The sequence below is a fragment of the Musa acuminata genome, unplaced genomic scaffold, assembly GCF_036884655.1.
Source record: "Musa acuminata AAA Group cultivar baxijiao unplaced genomic scaffold, Cavendish_Baxijiao_AAA HiC_scaffold_1137, whole genome shotgun sequence".
Taxonomy (NCBI): Eukaryota; Viridiplantae; Streptophyta; class Magnoliopsida; order Zingiberales; family Musaceae; genus Musa; species Musa acuminata.
The window spans coordinates 2,873,976-2,889,710 of NW_027021349.1; the positions used below are offsets into that span (position 1 = coordinate 2,873,976).

The 15,735-nt window shown below is 37.1% G+C and overlaps 2 protein-coding genes across 2 annotated transcripts; both read left to right on the top strand.

Moving 5' to 3' along the window:
- Positions 1 to 980: 980 nt before the first annotated feature.
- On the top strand, positions 981 to 5,880 carry LOC103999807 (guanosine nucleotide diphosphate dissociation inhibitor At5g09550-like). Its single transcript, XM_009421671.3, has 13 exons — positions 981 to 1,108; positions 1,963 to 2,025; positions 2,135 to 2,218; positions 2,357 to 2,464; positions 2,569 to 2,741; positions 3,616 to 3,727; positions 4,329 to 4,409; positions 4,489 to 4,551; positions 4,664 to 4,765; positions 4,839 to 4,963; positions 5,046 to 5,256; positions 5,340 to 5,414; positions 5,642 to 5,880. Exons 1-13 carry the CDS (start codon positions 1,022 to 1,024, stop codon positions 5,696 to 5,698), a joined length of 1,341 nt encoding a protein of 446 aa, XP_009419946.1. The 5' UTR covers positions 981 to 1,021; the 3' UTR covers positions 5,699 to 5,880.
- Positions 5,881 to 6,415: 535 nt separating this feature from the next.
- Positions 6,416 to 9,427, top strand: LOC103999806 (beta-glucuronosyltransferase GlcAT14B). Its single transcript, XM_009421669.3, has 4 exons — positions 6,416 to 7,025; positions 7,262 to 7,337; positions 7,419 to 7,534; positions 8,658 to 9,427. Exons 1-4 carry the CDS (start codon positions 6,503 to 6,505, stop codon positions 9,170 to 9,172), a joined length of 1,230 nt encoding a protein of 409 aa, XP_009419944.1. The 5' UTR covers positions 6,416 to 6,502; the 3' UTR covers positions 9,173 to 9,427.
- The last annotated feature ends 6,308 nt before the right edge of the window (positions 9,428 to 15,735 follow it).

The following is a 15,735-nucleotide window of genomic DNA, read 5'->3' on the forward strand; positions in this document are numbered from 1 at the left end:
AAATCTGCTATAAAAAAAATTACAAAGTGCCTTTATGTTCTTGTGCATCACCATGCAGATATATCTTATTACAAGTAATTTGTTTTCTTATTTTTATGTGGTAAGTTTTATAGGATTCAAGTAGATTAACACCCTCATGTGGCAAGATAACAAATGTGGGAAATACATAAAATTAAAGCACATTAACAAAGAGTAGTATATTTTATATAGGACTCCTTCATCCAGAAAATTTAGAAAAGAGAAAATAAAAATAAAAATAATTTTTTTCTAAATAGTAAAATTAAATTATATTAACAAGTACTAATACAACTCTAATCATGATCATCGAGCACAACAGTGCATATAGATCAGCTGACCTAAATGATTTTATTTAAGTGACTAATTCCTTCATCTACGAGAAAACTTTATCCACATAAATTTTTATACGATAATAATAAGTTTCGAAAGGAATTGATAAGATGCCAAAAAGATCCTCCTCTTCCTTAAAATAAAAAAAAAAGATGAATTTTAGCATCAATCATTCACATGCAAATTAACTTTAACCATCAAAGTGTACAACCTGCAGTTTCTCAAATTATTAAATAATAAAAATAATTCAACTATATATGTGTTATATACATCAATTTTAACCGTAAAATCAATTAAAGAAAGATCGATAAAGATTTATTTTTGGTTGAAACAGGAGAAAAAGATTGATGTCATTGATGATTGTATGAATCAAGTTGACATCGTCGTTGTATGTGGATCTTGCAAACCTATTTCGTCTCTGTTGCTTTAAATATAGCGTCCGCTGATCGGACGATCAAGAACCGAGGGAGACGTGTCGCTTGGTGGATGGTGCACATCGTAACGGTCTTAACGGCATTCCCGCCATGGGTTCCCGCCTAAAGACCTGCTCTCTCTCTCTCTCTCTCTCTCTCTCTCTCTCCGCCTGCTACCCCTTTAATTCCACCCTCGAAGTCCCTCTTCGCCCCTGCTTTCTTTTTAGGTCTCTGCCGTTCTCTCTCGCTCTCTGCGAAGAATGGATGAGGAATACGACGTCATCGTCCTCGGCACGGGCCTTAAAGAATGCATCCTCAGCGGCCTCCTCTCTGTCGATGGTCTCAAGGTCTTTCCACTCCTTCTATTTTCCTGATCAAGAATTACTAGCTTCTGTGGCTTCGATTACTTCTGATTCAGAAGTTAGATTCGCTCTGTTTGGTCTGTGAACATCGTTGAGATCTAAAATTTTGGGACTCGCTGATTCAACTTCTGGTTTTGCTGTTGTTGGGTTGGGGGGGTTCTTGATCTGTGGATACTCCTGATATCTGCTAGATGACTACTCTTGGAAATTTGCCTTCCTAGGTTGTTGATGATGCCAGTTTACAAATAAAAGGAGGAGATCATTTTGTTAACTGACCTGCTATTTCTATCTGTACTCTTTGCCTGAAGTTCTAGATCTCTTAACTAGATAGGGAAGTTCCAGTAAATACCAAATTCTGAGAATGTTGCTTCCGACAATTACCATATGAATTCATTTTAACGTATCTGTAATGTATTTTTTTGCTGATATTACTGAAACCCTGTTGTCACTGTAGAGAATTGTAAGACCAAGGAGAAGTGTTCTTTTACGATGTAAATCTATTGGTGAAACTTTGGACAATACCTTCCCACATTCTAGAATTAGCATCTGGATTTCTCGAAATCAGGAACCTAGTTCCAATCTCTTTTGCCTTCGGTGTTTTTGCTGTTTCGTTATTAAGCTAAACTGGTGGTTTCTTGTTCTTCCTTTCAGGAATCACATCATTAGTGGTTTTTGGGATGTTTTCCATTCATGTGTTTGGAACCAAATATTGTGTTATTGATACATTTGTTATTTACTTCAAATGTTATGCAATGAATATTAATTTAAAGTACACATGCAAGGTATATACTAATTGGTCTAATTCACTAATACTTAAATGGTTTTAAATTCTGAGACAGGTTCTTCATATGGACAGGAATGACTATTATGGTGGGGAGTCAACATCTCTTAATCTCATTCAGGTTTTTGCCAAAGCATTTCGTTTTTAGTTAATATCATCCAACTATCATCGTTCTTTTCTTGGCACTGAGTATCACCTGTGCATTTTCTTGCATTTTTCTGATCAAATAGCTCTGGAAGCGATTCAAGGGCACTGACAAGCCTCCAGAACATTTGGGCCCAAGCAAGGAATACAATGTTGACATGGTCCCCAAGGTGTGGTGTAGTTTTTTGAACTGTAATGGTACAGCTGTTATTTGATTGGTATTTTTCTAGTCTTATAAAAATGGGATAATAAGTGATCTCTCATAAATGAGTATATCATAGACAAGTTAGAATCATTAAAACTTGCAGTTTATGATGGCAAATGGTGGTTTGGTTCGTGTTCTCATCCACACCAGTGTTACCAAGTATTTGAACTTCAAAGCAGTCGATGGTAGCTTTGTGTACAACAAGGGGAAGGTGCCAAACCTGAACTGTGATCTGCCTACTCTTCTTCTTGTTATCTGTATCTGGCAATAATGATCCAGTTCGAAATTCTCATGCTTCTGCTGCTGTTCTACCAGATTTACAAAGTGCCGGCAACTGATGTTGAAGCACTGAAATCTACACTGATGGGACTTTTTGAAAAACGCCGTGCCAGGAAGTTTTTCATTTATGTGCAAGATTATGAAGAGAATGAGCCAAAGTCTCATGAAGGAATGGATTTGCATAAAGTTACTAGCAGAGAAGTCATTTCGTAGGCATCTAATTTTTGTTATTCCAAGTCCTTTTTCGACAAACTTGCTTGGATCACACTTAATCTGATTTCATAACTATTTCATATGCTAAGTTACAATTTTTCTATATCAGCTTTTATATATAATCTTAAGCATGCTGCAGTTGGCCATCTTGATGATCAATCGATGCTAGTGTTTGTTACATAACCTTCGCAGATATACATGTTTTTGGAGAGCATTTTCATGCTTGGGTGAGATAGTTATTTTATAAAAAATATACACAACTTTAGTTTGAACAAGAGAAGGAAGCTTAAAATAACTAGAGACACTTTCGAGTTTTATTCATGAACAGTATGTTTAGAGCCTAATATGTAGAAGAAAGTATGAGATATAGAGAATGGAGCTTATTATTGTTGTAGATTTAACTTCACACATATTGCTCTTGATTTGAACTTAGGCATGTTAGCAATGGTAATTTTTTTTCCATTATTTAGAAATATTATATCAACAGAGTTGCATAGTAGTGCCACTGTCTTAGACTGATACCTCACTAAAAATATAATGTTACTATTTGATATGATAAACATGAGAGAAAAATGCATTTAGAATGGAATTTATGCATTTTCATCTTCATAGCAGATGGACAGTGCTTCAAGTATAACAACTATGAATCACTACATCTTATGGGGATGGGACATCCTCTTATTTGGAAGACAAGAAAGATTTCTAGCGCATATTAATCTTGTCAACAAAGGAAATGCATGTAACAGGCTCCGTTTTCTCTATAGGGGCTACTTATTCAACTCTTTAAGTATATAAAGAATCAAAGTTAAATAGATTTGACATATTAAGATTGCATTATTTGACATATTAAGATTGCATTCTTTGGTGTAGCAAATATGGACTGGATGACAACACGATTGACTTTATCGGGCATGCATTGGCACTTCATAGAGATGATAGCTACTTGGATGAGCCTGCAATTGATACTGTAAAAAGAATGAAGGTAAAAGCATTGTTTCTTACTGCACCTGAAAAATAAAGTCTCAGTTTCTGTTTTGCTGGCGCGGACATATGATTATATATTCAAGCTCTTTGGTCATGGTCTTTTGTGAATCTATTGCTCCTGCTCATCTCATGCCAGTCTACTCCAAATTACATCCTCTTGGAGCTGTGAGACTACTGATCTAAATATTCATGTGTTTGTTTCTTTTTCGTTCCTGGGTCTTGGCACACACCCTTGCATTTTCATCTATTTTGATCATTTTCTCTGTATCCATTATTGGAATCATTTGTTTTTATCATCGAACTCAAGAAAATGGCCAATTAATACAATTCACATCTTTCTATCTACCAACTTAAGCAAAAGGTTACGAAGAAATGGATTCCTGAGGCATTTTCACGCTCACGTTATATGGTAGCAATGCACAAGAATAGATTGCAAACTCACATAACCTTAAGGAAATGACTCCAAGTATGATGGACTGTTCAATTTTTATCCACAACTTGTCTTTCTACTGAAACTGACCTTAATGAAGTGAGTCAACGTATGAACTTGTCTTTCTACTGAAACTGTACTTTCTCATCATCACACTTATTTTGAACAGCTGTATGCGGAATCATTGGCACGCTTTCAAGGAGGTTCTCCTTATATATATCCTCTTTATGGTTTGGGAGAGCTTCCTCAGGTCTGTCTTCATCTCTCACCATGGCAGTTTTTCATGATGATTCCAAATAAGCTGATCTATGACAAGCCTTTGTTTACAGGGATTCGCTCGTCTGAGTGCAGTTTATGGTGGCACCTACATGCTTAACAAGCCAGAATGCAAGGTGACAAACTTTCATGTGTTTTTTTGAAGTTAGCTAATCACCGTGCGCATGGTTGATTGGATTCTGAAAGAACCAAACAACATATGATGATGTTCTGTGTCCTGCAAGACAGGTTGAGTTTGATGAAAATGGAAAAGCTTATGGTGTGACATCCGAGGGGGAGACTGCTAAATGCAAAAAAGTAGTCTGTGATCCTTCTTACTTGCCAAGTAAAGTGAGTGCGGATCTCTATCTGTCATTTTGCACATAGTGAACCCTTGGCCTCTAATTCAGAATATGTGTAACAGGTAAAAAAGGTTGGTAAAGTAGCTCGTGCTATATGTATAATGAGTCATCCAATCCCAAATACCAACGACTCACAGTCGGTGCAGATTATTCTGCCCCAGAAACAACTTGGACGTAGATCAGACATGTATGTTTTTCTCAACTTCCTTGTTTTTATCTCTGCATCATTTACTTCCAGGTGTAGATTCTAACTCTCCTGCTGATTACAGGTATGTGTTTTGCTGCTCTTACACACACAACGTTGCTCCGAAAGGGAAATATATCGCTTTTGTTTCCACTGAGGCTGAAACCGATCATCCTGAGACAGAACTGAAGCCTGGCATCGATTTGCTTGGACCAGTAAATGAGACCTTTTTCGATACTTATGATAGATATGAACCTACAAACAACCATGAAGAGGACAGTTGCTTCATATCCACTGTACGTAACGTTTCATAGTTTACTATGTATCTCGCAGAAAGACTCTTGTATGGAACTTATAAATCATGGTCCCTCTTTTGCAGAGCTATGACGCCACCACACACTTTGAGACAACCGTGGAAGATGTCATCTCCATGTACAGAAAGATAACTGGAAAGGTAACTTCCAACTCTTTAGGATGAGTTTTAAGGTTACTAACACAAGCTGCAAAAGGATACACATGACAAGTTTTAGAGAACGCTAGATTACTGGCATTAAACTGTTGTAATAGATACAAACATGTCATCCTCGGTTTTCATTAGGCTACACTGAGAACCTGCAGTAGCACCAGAAACATTAATAGAACTATACAACTAACCAATTTGTTGGCTTCTTCATGGCACAGGAACCTGATCTGACTGTGGATCTGAATGCTGCCAGTGCTGCTGCAGATGATGCTTAGTTTATTCCTCTCCATGGATGCCCCTTGAAGAAATCATAGCCTCACTATTTCATCTTGTTTGCATTATTTGTTCCACAGTAGGAAATTACATTACTCAGATTTCTGCTCTAACGCATTTGCATAAACTAATTTATTTACCCGAAAATATTTGAATCATGGATGGCCCCAATCTTTTCCATTAAGTTCTGTGCATCCATGGAGGTCAATTGAGACTCCAAGGATCTCAAACTAATGCAGCCTTCTCTTGTGCAGGATATCGAAGCTTTATCTGTCATATAAGAAAAAGAACACTGCCTGTATAGCACACAATATAATTTCTTTAGCTTTTGCATGAACTTTTTAGACAACACATCCAATAAAGGTTTTTTCCATGGGAAAAAAAAATCCATTTAATCTCATAAAGAAACCAATTTCTGGTGATTCTTTTTTTTTTTTTGGCATGTTTAAATGGAGAACTCTGAAAAGTTCCCATTGTTTAATTTCACCACAAGTAGGGACTTTATTGTAAACGTCCCTTAAAATTGCAATATTCAAAATAAACACCTTATATAATTTTTTTACTATAATTATGTTTATATATATATATATATATATATATATATATATATATATATATATATGGATAATGATAAGAAAATGAATGTAAACTTGTAATTCATCATAAATAATGGGCTTATATGCAAAAGTTTCTTTATTTAACTTTGATCCGTTGCTTTCCAAAAGTAGTACGCCCCTTTGCACCACCGCCGACCGGATCGGCCGGTGCCTATGTCGGAACCCTAAGTTTAATCCTCCTGGAAGACGATGAGGAAGCCCCATGGCGTCGTCGACAGATTCCCGATCAATCCCAAGTGGGTGGTGCTCCTGCTCGTGATCCCTCTCCTTGCGCTCTTTCTCCTACTCATTGGAGCCCTCGGCCCCCTCAAACCCCACAATCCCTCCGATCTCGGCCGAGCCTCTGGCGCCCTTCGACCGCCGAAGCCCCCGCGCCTGGCCTACTTGATCTCCGGAACTCAAGGCGACGGTCGCCGGCTCAAGCGGCTCCTCCAGGCCGCGTACCACCCGTGGAACTTCTACCTCCTGCACCTCGACCGCACTGCGCCGCCCGAGGAGCGGGCCGATCTGGCGACGTACGCCGCGTCGGAAGCCACCTTTGTCCAGTTCGGCAATGTTCGAATGGTAGAGGACGCAGATCCGGTGTCGCAGAAGGGGCCGACCATGATTGCTTGTACCCTCCATGCGGTGGCCATTCTGTTGAGGGAGTTCGAGGATTGGAGCTGGTTCATCAATCTTAGCGCCGCGGATTACCCTCTGATGCCCCAAGATGGTATTTTTCCTCTCTATTCTAAAAGGAAAAAACTTCCTTTGATATGCCTTCCTTTCTTTGATGAGGTCGTAATTTTGGCAAGGTCTAGTTGGTCTCGATGCCCAAATTATTATCTTTGGGCTTCAGAAGATAAAAGACAGGAACTTGATCCAAAATAAATATCTCGAATGTTTCCATCAATGGCTTTCATGTCTAAATTCTTTACTTACTGCCTCCTTTTTCTATTGTATATGCAGATATTCTTCATGTTTTTTCATACTTGCCAAGGGATTTCAACTTCATTAAGCACACAAGCGATATTGGCTGGAGAGAGTAAGAACATACATATATGGTTGTGCGTGTTTCACTTTAGGGAGTTCGACATTGTAGTTGTTGTTGATACGGTGCATGCAGGTATGAGAGGGCAAGACCTATCATCGTAGATCCAGGGTTTTACAAGCCAAGTAGAACAGACATATTTTGGGCTAAAGAAAAGAGGAGCATGCCTTCTGCTTTCAAAATATTTGCAGGTACTTGTTACCCATTTTTCCAACCATTTTCCATCTGACAGGGTTACTTGTTTTATATACTATTGTCGAGATGTTATGTGCAGCCTCCAATGTAGAATATTTGTTCTGCCTTACTACTATTTTATTTCATTTGGTATATTAAATGTGCCCTGATTTCCTATTTTCCTGCATCATTGACCATTAACCAGCAATTTGTTTTAGTTACGGCAAGTTTTCACATCCATGGTTTGGCATTTATTGAGTTAGTTTTATCCTATTCCAGTGTTAAGTTTGCAGTTCAATAGTGGAGTCTTTGACCTGAAACTGAAGATCTCTATAATTTCTTCAATTTGTACCGAATGGTTCTTTGATATCATTCAAGTATAGCTAGTCCATCTCAATGTATATTGACAAATCAAAGACAGCGTAGCAAGTGAAGCCAAAATGAGGATTTTCCTCGGTAAAGGGGGTTGAATAAGAAGTGTGTGCATGCAGATTTCCGTAGAGGGGATTACATGTGAATCTTCTTTCTCGCACATCCTAATAATATTAAACCCATTGATTTGTGTCTCACCTTTTTTACTTTTTCATGAATAATCCTTCCTCACAAGAAAGTTCTGAGGAAAGCTGTATCTTCCACACAATGAAATAGTTGTATTTCTTTGGTTCATTTTAAAAATTGCTTGATGCAATTGCACAGCTTCCATCTTGCTATAATTAAGTTCAAACATGAACTCGGCTATGCGCTTCATTGTTCAGTGTCCATAGACAGTGTCTTAGTTGTTAGTTGTAGTTTGTGAACATAATCGTCTTTTGACAACGAATTCTAGTGATCAAGTTACCTGTTTGATGTGAAGATAACTTGTTTCCAATGAATTTCTTGAGGATTCTTCATGTTTTCTATGGATATTCTTTTTTTGTTCCTTTTTTTTATAGTCCTCTATATGTATCAATTGTATTTATAACAACCAATATTATGAGGTCACTATTTTCCCTTGTTACCGAGTTGTGGTATGATGCTCTACAATGACTACAAAAATGAGTTTCAGTTATTTGTTGCCTTCTTATATATACTTATATGCTGCATTCTTCTGTTAATTTATTTTTTGTTGAATTACTTTCAATTGCTTGTATTTGATCTTAGGCTCCTCATGGGTGATCCTTGCACGGCCTTTTCTTGAATTTTGCATCTGGGGATGGGATAATCTCCCCAGGACGTTACTCATGTACTATACAAATTTCTTGTCATCCTCGGAGAGTTACTTCCATACCGTGATATGCAACTCCCAAGATTTTCAGAATACCACGATCAATGACGATTTGCGTTTCATGATGTGGGACGATCCACCACGTTTGCACCCAATGAATCTGACATCAGAGCATTTCAATCTGATGGCAGAGAGCGGAGCCCCTTTTGCACACTCTTTTTCTAGGGAGGATCCTGTTCTTGACAGGATTGATGACGAGTTGTTGCAGAGATCCGCAGGTCGATTTACCCCAGGTAAATGGTGCTTGGCAAATCCTGAGTTTGGCACCGATCCTTGTTCTGTCCGTGGAAGACCCAGCGTCATACAGCCGACAGTAAATTCCAGAAGGCTGGAGATGTTGTTGGTGAAGCTTCTGGATCCCGATGATTTCAGGCCTAGGCAATGTATATAACTCAACAATGTCACACACCAATCTTGTAGCTGGACACATTCACAGATCACAAGGCAGCTCTTGTTGTAGGTATTTTGTAAACTGGAAAGGCACAGAAAACATCTGCTGTTTTGATGTTGATGGTTTATAGTTAGTCCTCTTTCGTGGTAAAGATTGTGTATCTATCGGATATCTGATCCTCGACACTTTGGTGAACATTTTGATGTACAATTTGCTTATGATTAAATCAATACATGTCCTATTCTCTCCTCTGAAGCTTTCGGGAACACGCAATCATTCTTTGTGTGTATATCCTGTAATTGCTTGAGATCTATGTTATTGGTATTCCGAGTATCACGAAAGTCGATTTGTATGTGGAACTAAAAGCCTTCTTTTGAATAAATATTGCAGGATCCAAAGGTGTCGGTTTAGCTGGTAAACAACTGCTGATTGCAAGGTCTTCAAATTGGCGATTGTTCTGGAATGTAAGTATTGCTTGCTCCCTTGCTGAGTTTTTTCGTTGATGCTATTTGTTTGTCTCTTGACGATGGTGAAAGAAGAACAGATTTCTGTAACCTAATCTTGTTGAGTTTCTCCTAGTGCTAATTATTCGTCTTTAGGAACGACATAATTATAACGTCTTTCATCACATCAAAAGTGAATGTTGAAGATTTAAATAAACTTATACGAGTAGTAGATGAGGTATACTACTATTAGCATAAAGGTTAAACATTTTTAATTAGTTTATTAAGATAAGTTAATGAGTTAGTAATCATGGCAAGAATGAATGCTCACTTGTCCATCATTGCATGTGATTCTCTTTCTTGTTATCTGACATCTGTAATATTGCAAACGACTGCATGTCGATATTATTTCTATTAGTCATTCTGAAATGGTGTAACCAAGACAAATTGGTATATGATTTCACTGGTGTAGGCTTGCGATTCGGCTAATTATACTTGCACCCTATTTGTGATCAAATCTTTAATTTAGAAATTTATTTTATTTTCTTGTTTGCTATTGTGATTAAGAAAATAATTATTAATGTCATATTTGTTAGTATATTAAATAAAAATTTATATTAAATAAATACGAAAATTAAAAAAATTTCTCACCTCCTCCTATTTAAGAGGAGGGATTTATCTCTTCTTTCTTTATGAGTCATATTAATGAGAGGTAGGTTTCAAATATTTCTTCAAAAATAAAAGTTTTTTTTTTCTCCTTGATTCTTTTAAATATTGGAATTTTATTTTTAGGATTAAAATATGTTATAAGTAGTTCAAAAATATTTCTTAATCTTTTATATGTCAAAATTTTATTACTAGATTAAAATATGTTATTTGAAGTTTTAAAGATATTCTGTGATCTCTTTTAAGGTTTTTATTTTTGGATTTATTCATATTGAAATTATTTATATCATATGTATTGAATACATGATATCCAATTTTTATATTTGAATTACGAATATTATTTTCTCGTATTACATTTTATTTTTTAATCTTATTTGGATTAAAATATGTCATAAATAGTTTAAAAATATTTCTTAATCCTTTAAAGATATTCTTTGATCCTTTTTAAGGTTATTATATTTTGAATTAGAATATATTAAAATTATTTGTATCATATGCATTCAATATATGACATCTGATTTTTTTTATTTGAATTAAGAATGTTATTTTCTCGTATTGTTATTTATCTTTTAATTTTATCTTTTAATCTGTTGTTATATTTTAATGACTTATTATTAATGAATTTATTTGTTTGATAATAGTTCCATAATATTACAATTCAAAATTAAAAAAAATTAGTTAGGATTTGGGTTAAAATAACCTACCGGTTAAGCTCAATCAATAGGCTAAACCCAACCAACAGGCAAGCCTAACTAGTAGGCCAAGTCCAACAAGTATGCTAGGCCCAACTAATAAACAAGACTTAGCGAATAAGCCAAGCCCAACCCGTAGGTCAGGCCACAACCCATAAGCTAGGCCTAGTCAATACGTCAAGCCTAGCCAACAAGGTAGGCCCAACCCGTAAGTCAGGCTCTAGCTCGTAGGCTAGCTTAGCCTAGCCCAACGTGGGTAGTAATGTGCGATGCACATAACTAGCCCATGAGTCATGAGTTGGCCTAGCCTGATATAGTGTATGTACAGTCATGTGTAGTGCATATGACCAGTACATGGGCTGCCCAACCTAGCCGAGTATTATGCAGTAGTTGGATTTGAGTCTAAACGTTGATTGAACCAAACCGAACTTGATTAGTTTAAATCGATTTGTGATAATTCTAAATTGGTTTGACTTATTCAAGTCTATTTAAACTAAATTGAACATAATCTAATCTAAATTATATTAGTCTAGTGGTTCTAGACTAGTTAAATGAGGATTAAAGATTGGTTCAGCTAGTGTTTAGTTAAATCGTATTCAATTTGATCGATTGAATTAGGGTTCAACTCAATTGAGGGCTAATTAGTATTATTTGACATTAATGATGTTTAATTTTTTTTAATATATTATTTCATCTCGATATAGATATGACTAGTATGAGATGATATTATTTCCCTACCGAGGACAAGTAGGACGATTCTCTTTATGGATTAACGAGTCGCCAAACATGGAGGTTGGACGGTTTCTCCAGCCATTGGGAGGAATGTATTCCCACTTTGACAAGTGAGGGACACAATTTCATCAGTTGTTAGGAGTGCGATATGAGTTTGTCTCCATCCGCTGTTAGGAGAATACAAACTCATCGTAGGATTTAGCATCTTAATTTGCTATTAGGGGAGTGCTCTTTCAGGCATTTGATATACACCAATCGGATAATTAAATTATGATCATATATTTATTTTTTTAATTAACTTATAGGAGTTCCTATTTAGTTTTGTTGAATTTTTTTTATTTTTGATTTTTAGAATAGCCTCCCACTAGAACTAGACCCGATTCTAATATTGCTAGGTAAAGCTACTTGGATGTTTCTTTGAGTTAATGTCACTGTGTTATTTAACAAAGCCTAGGGCTACTTTTGATTTATGATTCGATGAATAAATAAATTATAATAAATATTTATAAGTTATTAATAAAGTGATATTTATTTATTTGGCTTTGCATATACTTCGTGGGAAGATGTTATGATCCTGTGAAAAAAAAATTCAAGATATGACATCATTTTATGGTATTAGAGCAAACATTATATTTAGGCATGGTGAGGGGGCTTGAGTAGGAAAGGGCTCTCCGTGGATAGAGTCAAAAGATTCATCATGATGTGGAGCCACCATTGGGCTACAAAACACATGCATTATACTAGGTTTTGATTTGGGCTATGCTGGGCCTTGACGAGGACGTTAAGCCTTGAGTGGGAGAAATTGTAACACCTCGATTAATCCCATATCGGAAGTGGGCAAGACTAAGATTGACTTATAAGGGTTTGATGAGTATATTATTATTAATTTCAGTTTAAATATTTTGGCTAGAGCTACATAAGGTGGAAATAATATTTTGGGACCACCTATTTTTGATGTTGAATATCAGATTTTGATAATGAAATCAATTGCTTGTAATTGATTATGTTTGGATCGAGTTAGTTTAGAGTCTACTTAGACCAACTCAATTAAGAGCCAACTAGGCCTAACTTTAAACTATGTTGGACCAAGTGGAAGGCCAAAATAGTGACCCAATAGGTAGAACTGTCGTGACACAGTCTTCCTGCCCAAACACAATCTCCAAGAAACTATCAGGCCTAGTTGAATCTCAGATTTTTTATGTTGAATCTCAGATTTTGATGATGAAATCAATTGATGTGTTTGTCATGTCACTTATAATTGATTATGTCTAGATCGAGTTAGTTTAGAGTCTACTTAGACCAACTCAATTAAGAGCCAACTAAGCCTAACTTTGGGCTATGTTGGAGCAAGTGGAAAGCCAAAATAATGACCCAACAGGTAGAACCGTCGTGGCACAGTCTTCGAGAGACTATCATGTAGTGGTACTGCCCAAACACAATCTCTAAGAAACTGTCAAGCCTAGTTGAATCTCAGATTTTTGATGTTGAATCTCATATTTTGATGATGAAATCAATTGATGTGTTTGTTATGTCGCTTGTAATTGATTATGTCTGGATCGAATTAGTTTAGAGTCTACTTAGACCAACTCAATTAAGAGCCAACTAGGCCTAACTTTGGGCTTTGTTGGACCAAGTGGAAGGCCAAAATAGTGACCTAACAAGTAGAACCGTCGTGGCATAATCTTCGAGAGACTATCAGGTAGTGGTACTGCCCAAACACAATCTCCAAGAAACTGTTAGGCCTAATTGAATCTCAGATTTTTTATGTTGAATCTCAGATTTTGATAATAAAATCAATTGATATGTTTGTCATGTTGCTTGTAATTGATTATGTTTGGATCGAGTTAGTTTAGAGTCTACTTAGAGTAACTCAATTAAGAGCCAATTAGGCCTAACTTTGGGTTATGTTGGACAAAGTGGAAGGCCAAAATAGTGACCCAACAGGTAGAACCGTCATGGCACAATCTTTGAGAGACTGTTAGGTAGTGGTATTGCCCAAACACAATCTCCAAGAAACTGTCAAGTACTGCCCGTACCCTGAAATCTCGGGGATTTGAATTTTGATTCCAAGTTTTGAAGTCATTTGGGGTCTATAAATACCCCAGCTATTCCTGCATGGAGTAGCAAGAAAATTAAGCAAAACTCTATGATGCTAAAATTGTAAACCTTATTAAAAAGTTGAGTTCCCTCCTCCTAAAGCTTAGAGAGAGTTCTAAGGGAGATGTGTGAGGGAAACTTTGTAAAAGAGGAGTGTAAAGGTTGTCTCCTAAACTTGTGAAAATGAGAAGGTGTAAAAGGGTAGTTGATTTTCACTCGATCGAAAGAAAATCGTTAGTGGATGCCGGTGGCCTCGACGAAAGAGGAATCGGTGGAGTGGATGTAGGTCACGACGACCGAACCACTATAAAATGGTTTGCATTTCTGCTTTGCTATTTATTATTGAATCTCGTATTTTGATGATGAAACCAATTGATAATTGTTTATGATTTAATCTACGTTTTAAGTGACGTAGGATGCTTCGATTAGGGAGAGACAATTAAAGCAGGAAGAATCATGTTGAGCCAGAGGAAAAAATGTCAGAAGATTGGATGTCGAGCCGGAGGATCAGTCGACGTATCGACAGAAGGCTTCGGGACATGGATTCGGGCATCAGGCCAAGAAGAGCGGATATTGCGCCAAGGATATCGAAGTTACGGAGGTCAACTGGCCGATTAGGCAATAGGCTATAAGAGAGGACGATGCGCCGAAGGATCGGATGAAGCGTCGATGGACCAATGACATGCCGGACAACATGATTCATGCTTAGTAATAATTGTCTAGATCGAAATGTGTTTTTATGTGTGCAGGATTAACTACGATAGCAAGGTATAAAGCAAAATGAAGTCCTGGAGTCAAGAACATAATTTCGTTGGGAGTTCGAGAGTTCGTCGGAAGTTCTGTCGAAATTGACCGAGAAGTCCCGGAGCTGCCAAAGAAGCTCGTCGGAACTCACTAAGAAGATAATCATGAAGTCCAGGAGCTTGCTGGGAGTTCGCTGGAACATTATCGAGAGATCGTCAGAAGTTCACCGGAAGATCGCTAGAAGAAACCTAGACTTACAGACTTTGTTTAGCTTAGTAAATGTCTTAAAATTCGTAGTTAGCATATAATTAGGATTAGAATTGGGTCAACCCAATTAGGGGACAGTTAAGCCAAGTTTGGGTTGTGTTGGGCCAAGAGAAAGGCCCAAATAGTGACCAAACAGGTGAAACTATTGTGACATAGTCTTTGAGACTATGTTAGGCGGTGGTACCGCCCGTACCTTAAAATTTCGGGGGTTTAAATTTTGGGCTCCAAATTTGAATCCATTTGAGGCCTATAAATACCCCAGCTATTCCTACATGGATAAGCAAGAAATATTGAGCAAAACCTTATAATTCTAAAGTTGTAAACATTAGAAATTTGAGTTCCCTCATCCCAAAGCTTAGAGAGAGTTCTAAGGGAGGTGTGAGAGGGATACCTTGTAAAAGAGGGTTGTAAAAGGTTGTCTCATCAACCTGTGAAAAGGAGAAGAGGGGTGTAAAAGGGTAGTTGGTCTTCGCCCATTGAAAAAAGACCGACAGTGGATGCTGGTGGCCTCGACGGAAGAGGAATCGATGAAGTGGATGTAGGTCACAACGATCGAACCACTATAAAAATCTGGTTTGCATTTCTCTTATGCAATTTATTTTACTGCAAACCACTTTACTTGCTTTACATCTACTATGCTCTTTCGTATGCTTTCAAAGTTAATACCTTTACGAAATGGGTTTTTATCGGAAACGGATTTAATCGCAACGAAGTTTTGAACCAACGTAATTTTTACTGTTGTACTAATTCACCCCCCTCTTAGTGCCTGATTTTTTTCCTAACAATTGGTATCATAGCCTCGTATTTCTCATTTGGTTTAACACCCAAGAGAAATGACTCTTTTCGGCTTTCAAGAGTGTCACTCTCTCATTCGTCCTCCCTTATTCAATGGGATGGACTACACATATTAGAAAACTCGAAT

What these genes read in the sequence shown, in the direction of transcription:
- LOC103999806 (XM_009421669.3), top strand. Translation starts at nt 6,503, where the DNA reads ATGAGGAAGCCCCATGGCGTCGTCGACAGATTCCCGATCAATCCCAAG. An exon ending in AGCGATATTGGCTGGAGAGA is followed by an intron (nt 7,338 to 7,418) that starts GTAAGAACATAC and finishes CGGTGCATGCAG; the next exon opens with GTATGAGAGGGCAAGACCTA. An exon ending in TGCTTTCAAAATATTTGCAG is followed by an intron (nt 7,535 to 8,657) that starts GTACTTGTTACC and finishes ATTTGATCTTAG; the next exon opens with GCTCCTCATGGGTGATCCTT.
- LOC103999807 (XM_009421671.3), top strand. Translation starts at nt 1,022, where the DNA reads ATGGATGAGGAATACGACGTCATCGTCCTCGGCACGGGCCTTAAAGAA. An exon ending in ATACTGTAAAAAGAATGAAG is followed by an intron (nt 3,728 to 4,328) that starts GTAAAAGCATTG and finishes TATTTTGAACAG; the next exon opens with CTGTATGCGGAATCATTGGC. An exon ending in CTTCTTACTTGCCAAGTAAA is followed by an intron (nt 4,766 to 4,838) that starts GTGAGTGCGGAT and finishes TATGTGTAACAG; the next exon opens with GTAAAAAAGGTTGGTAAAGT.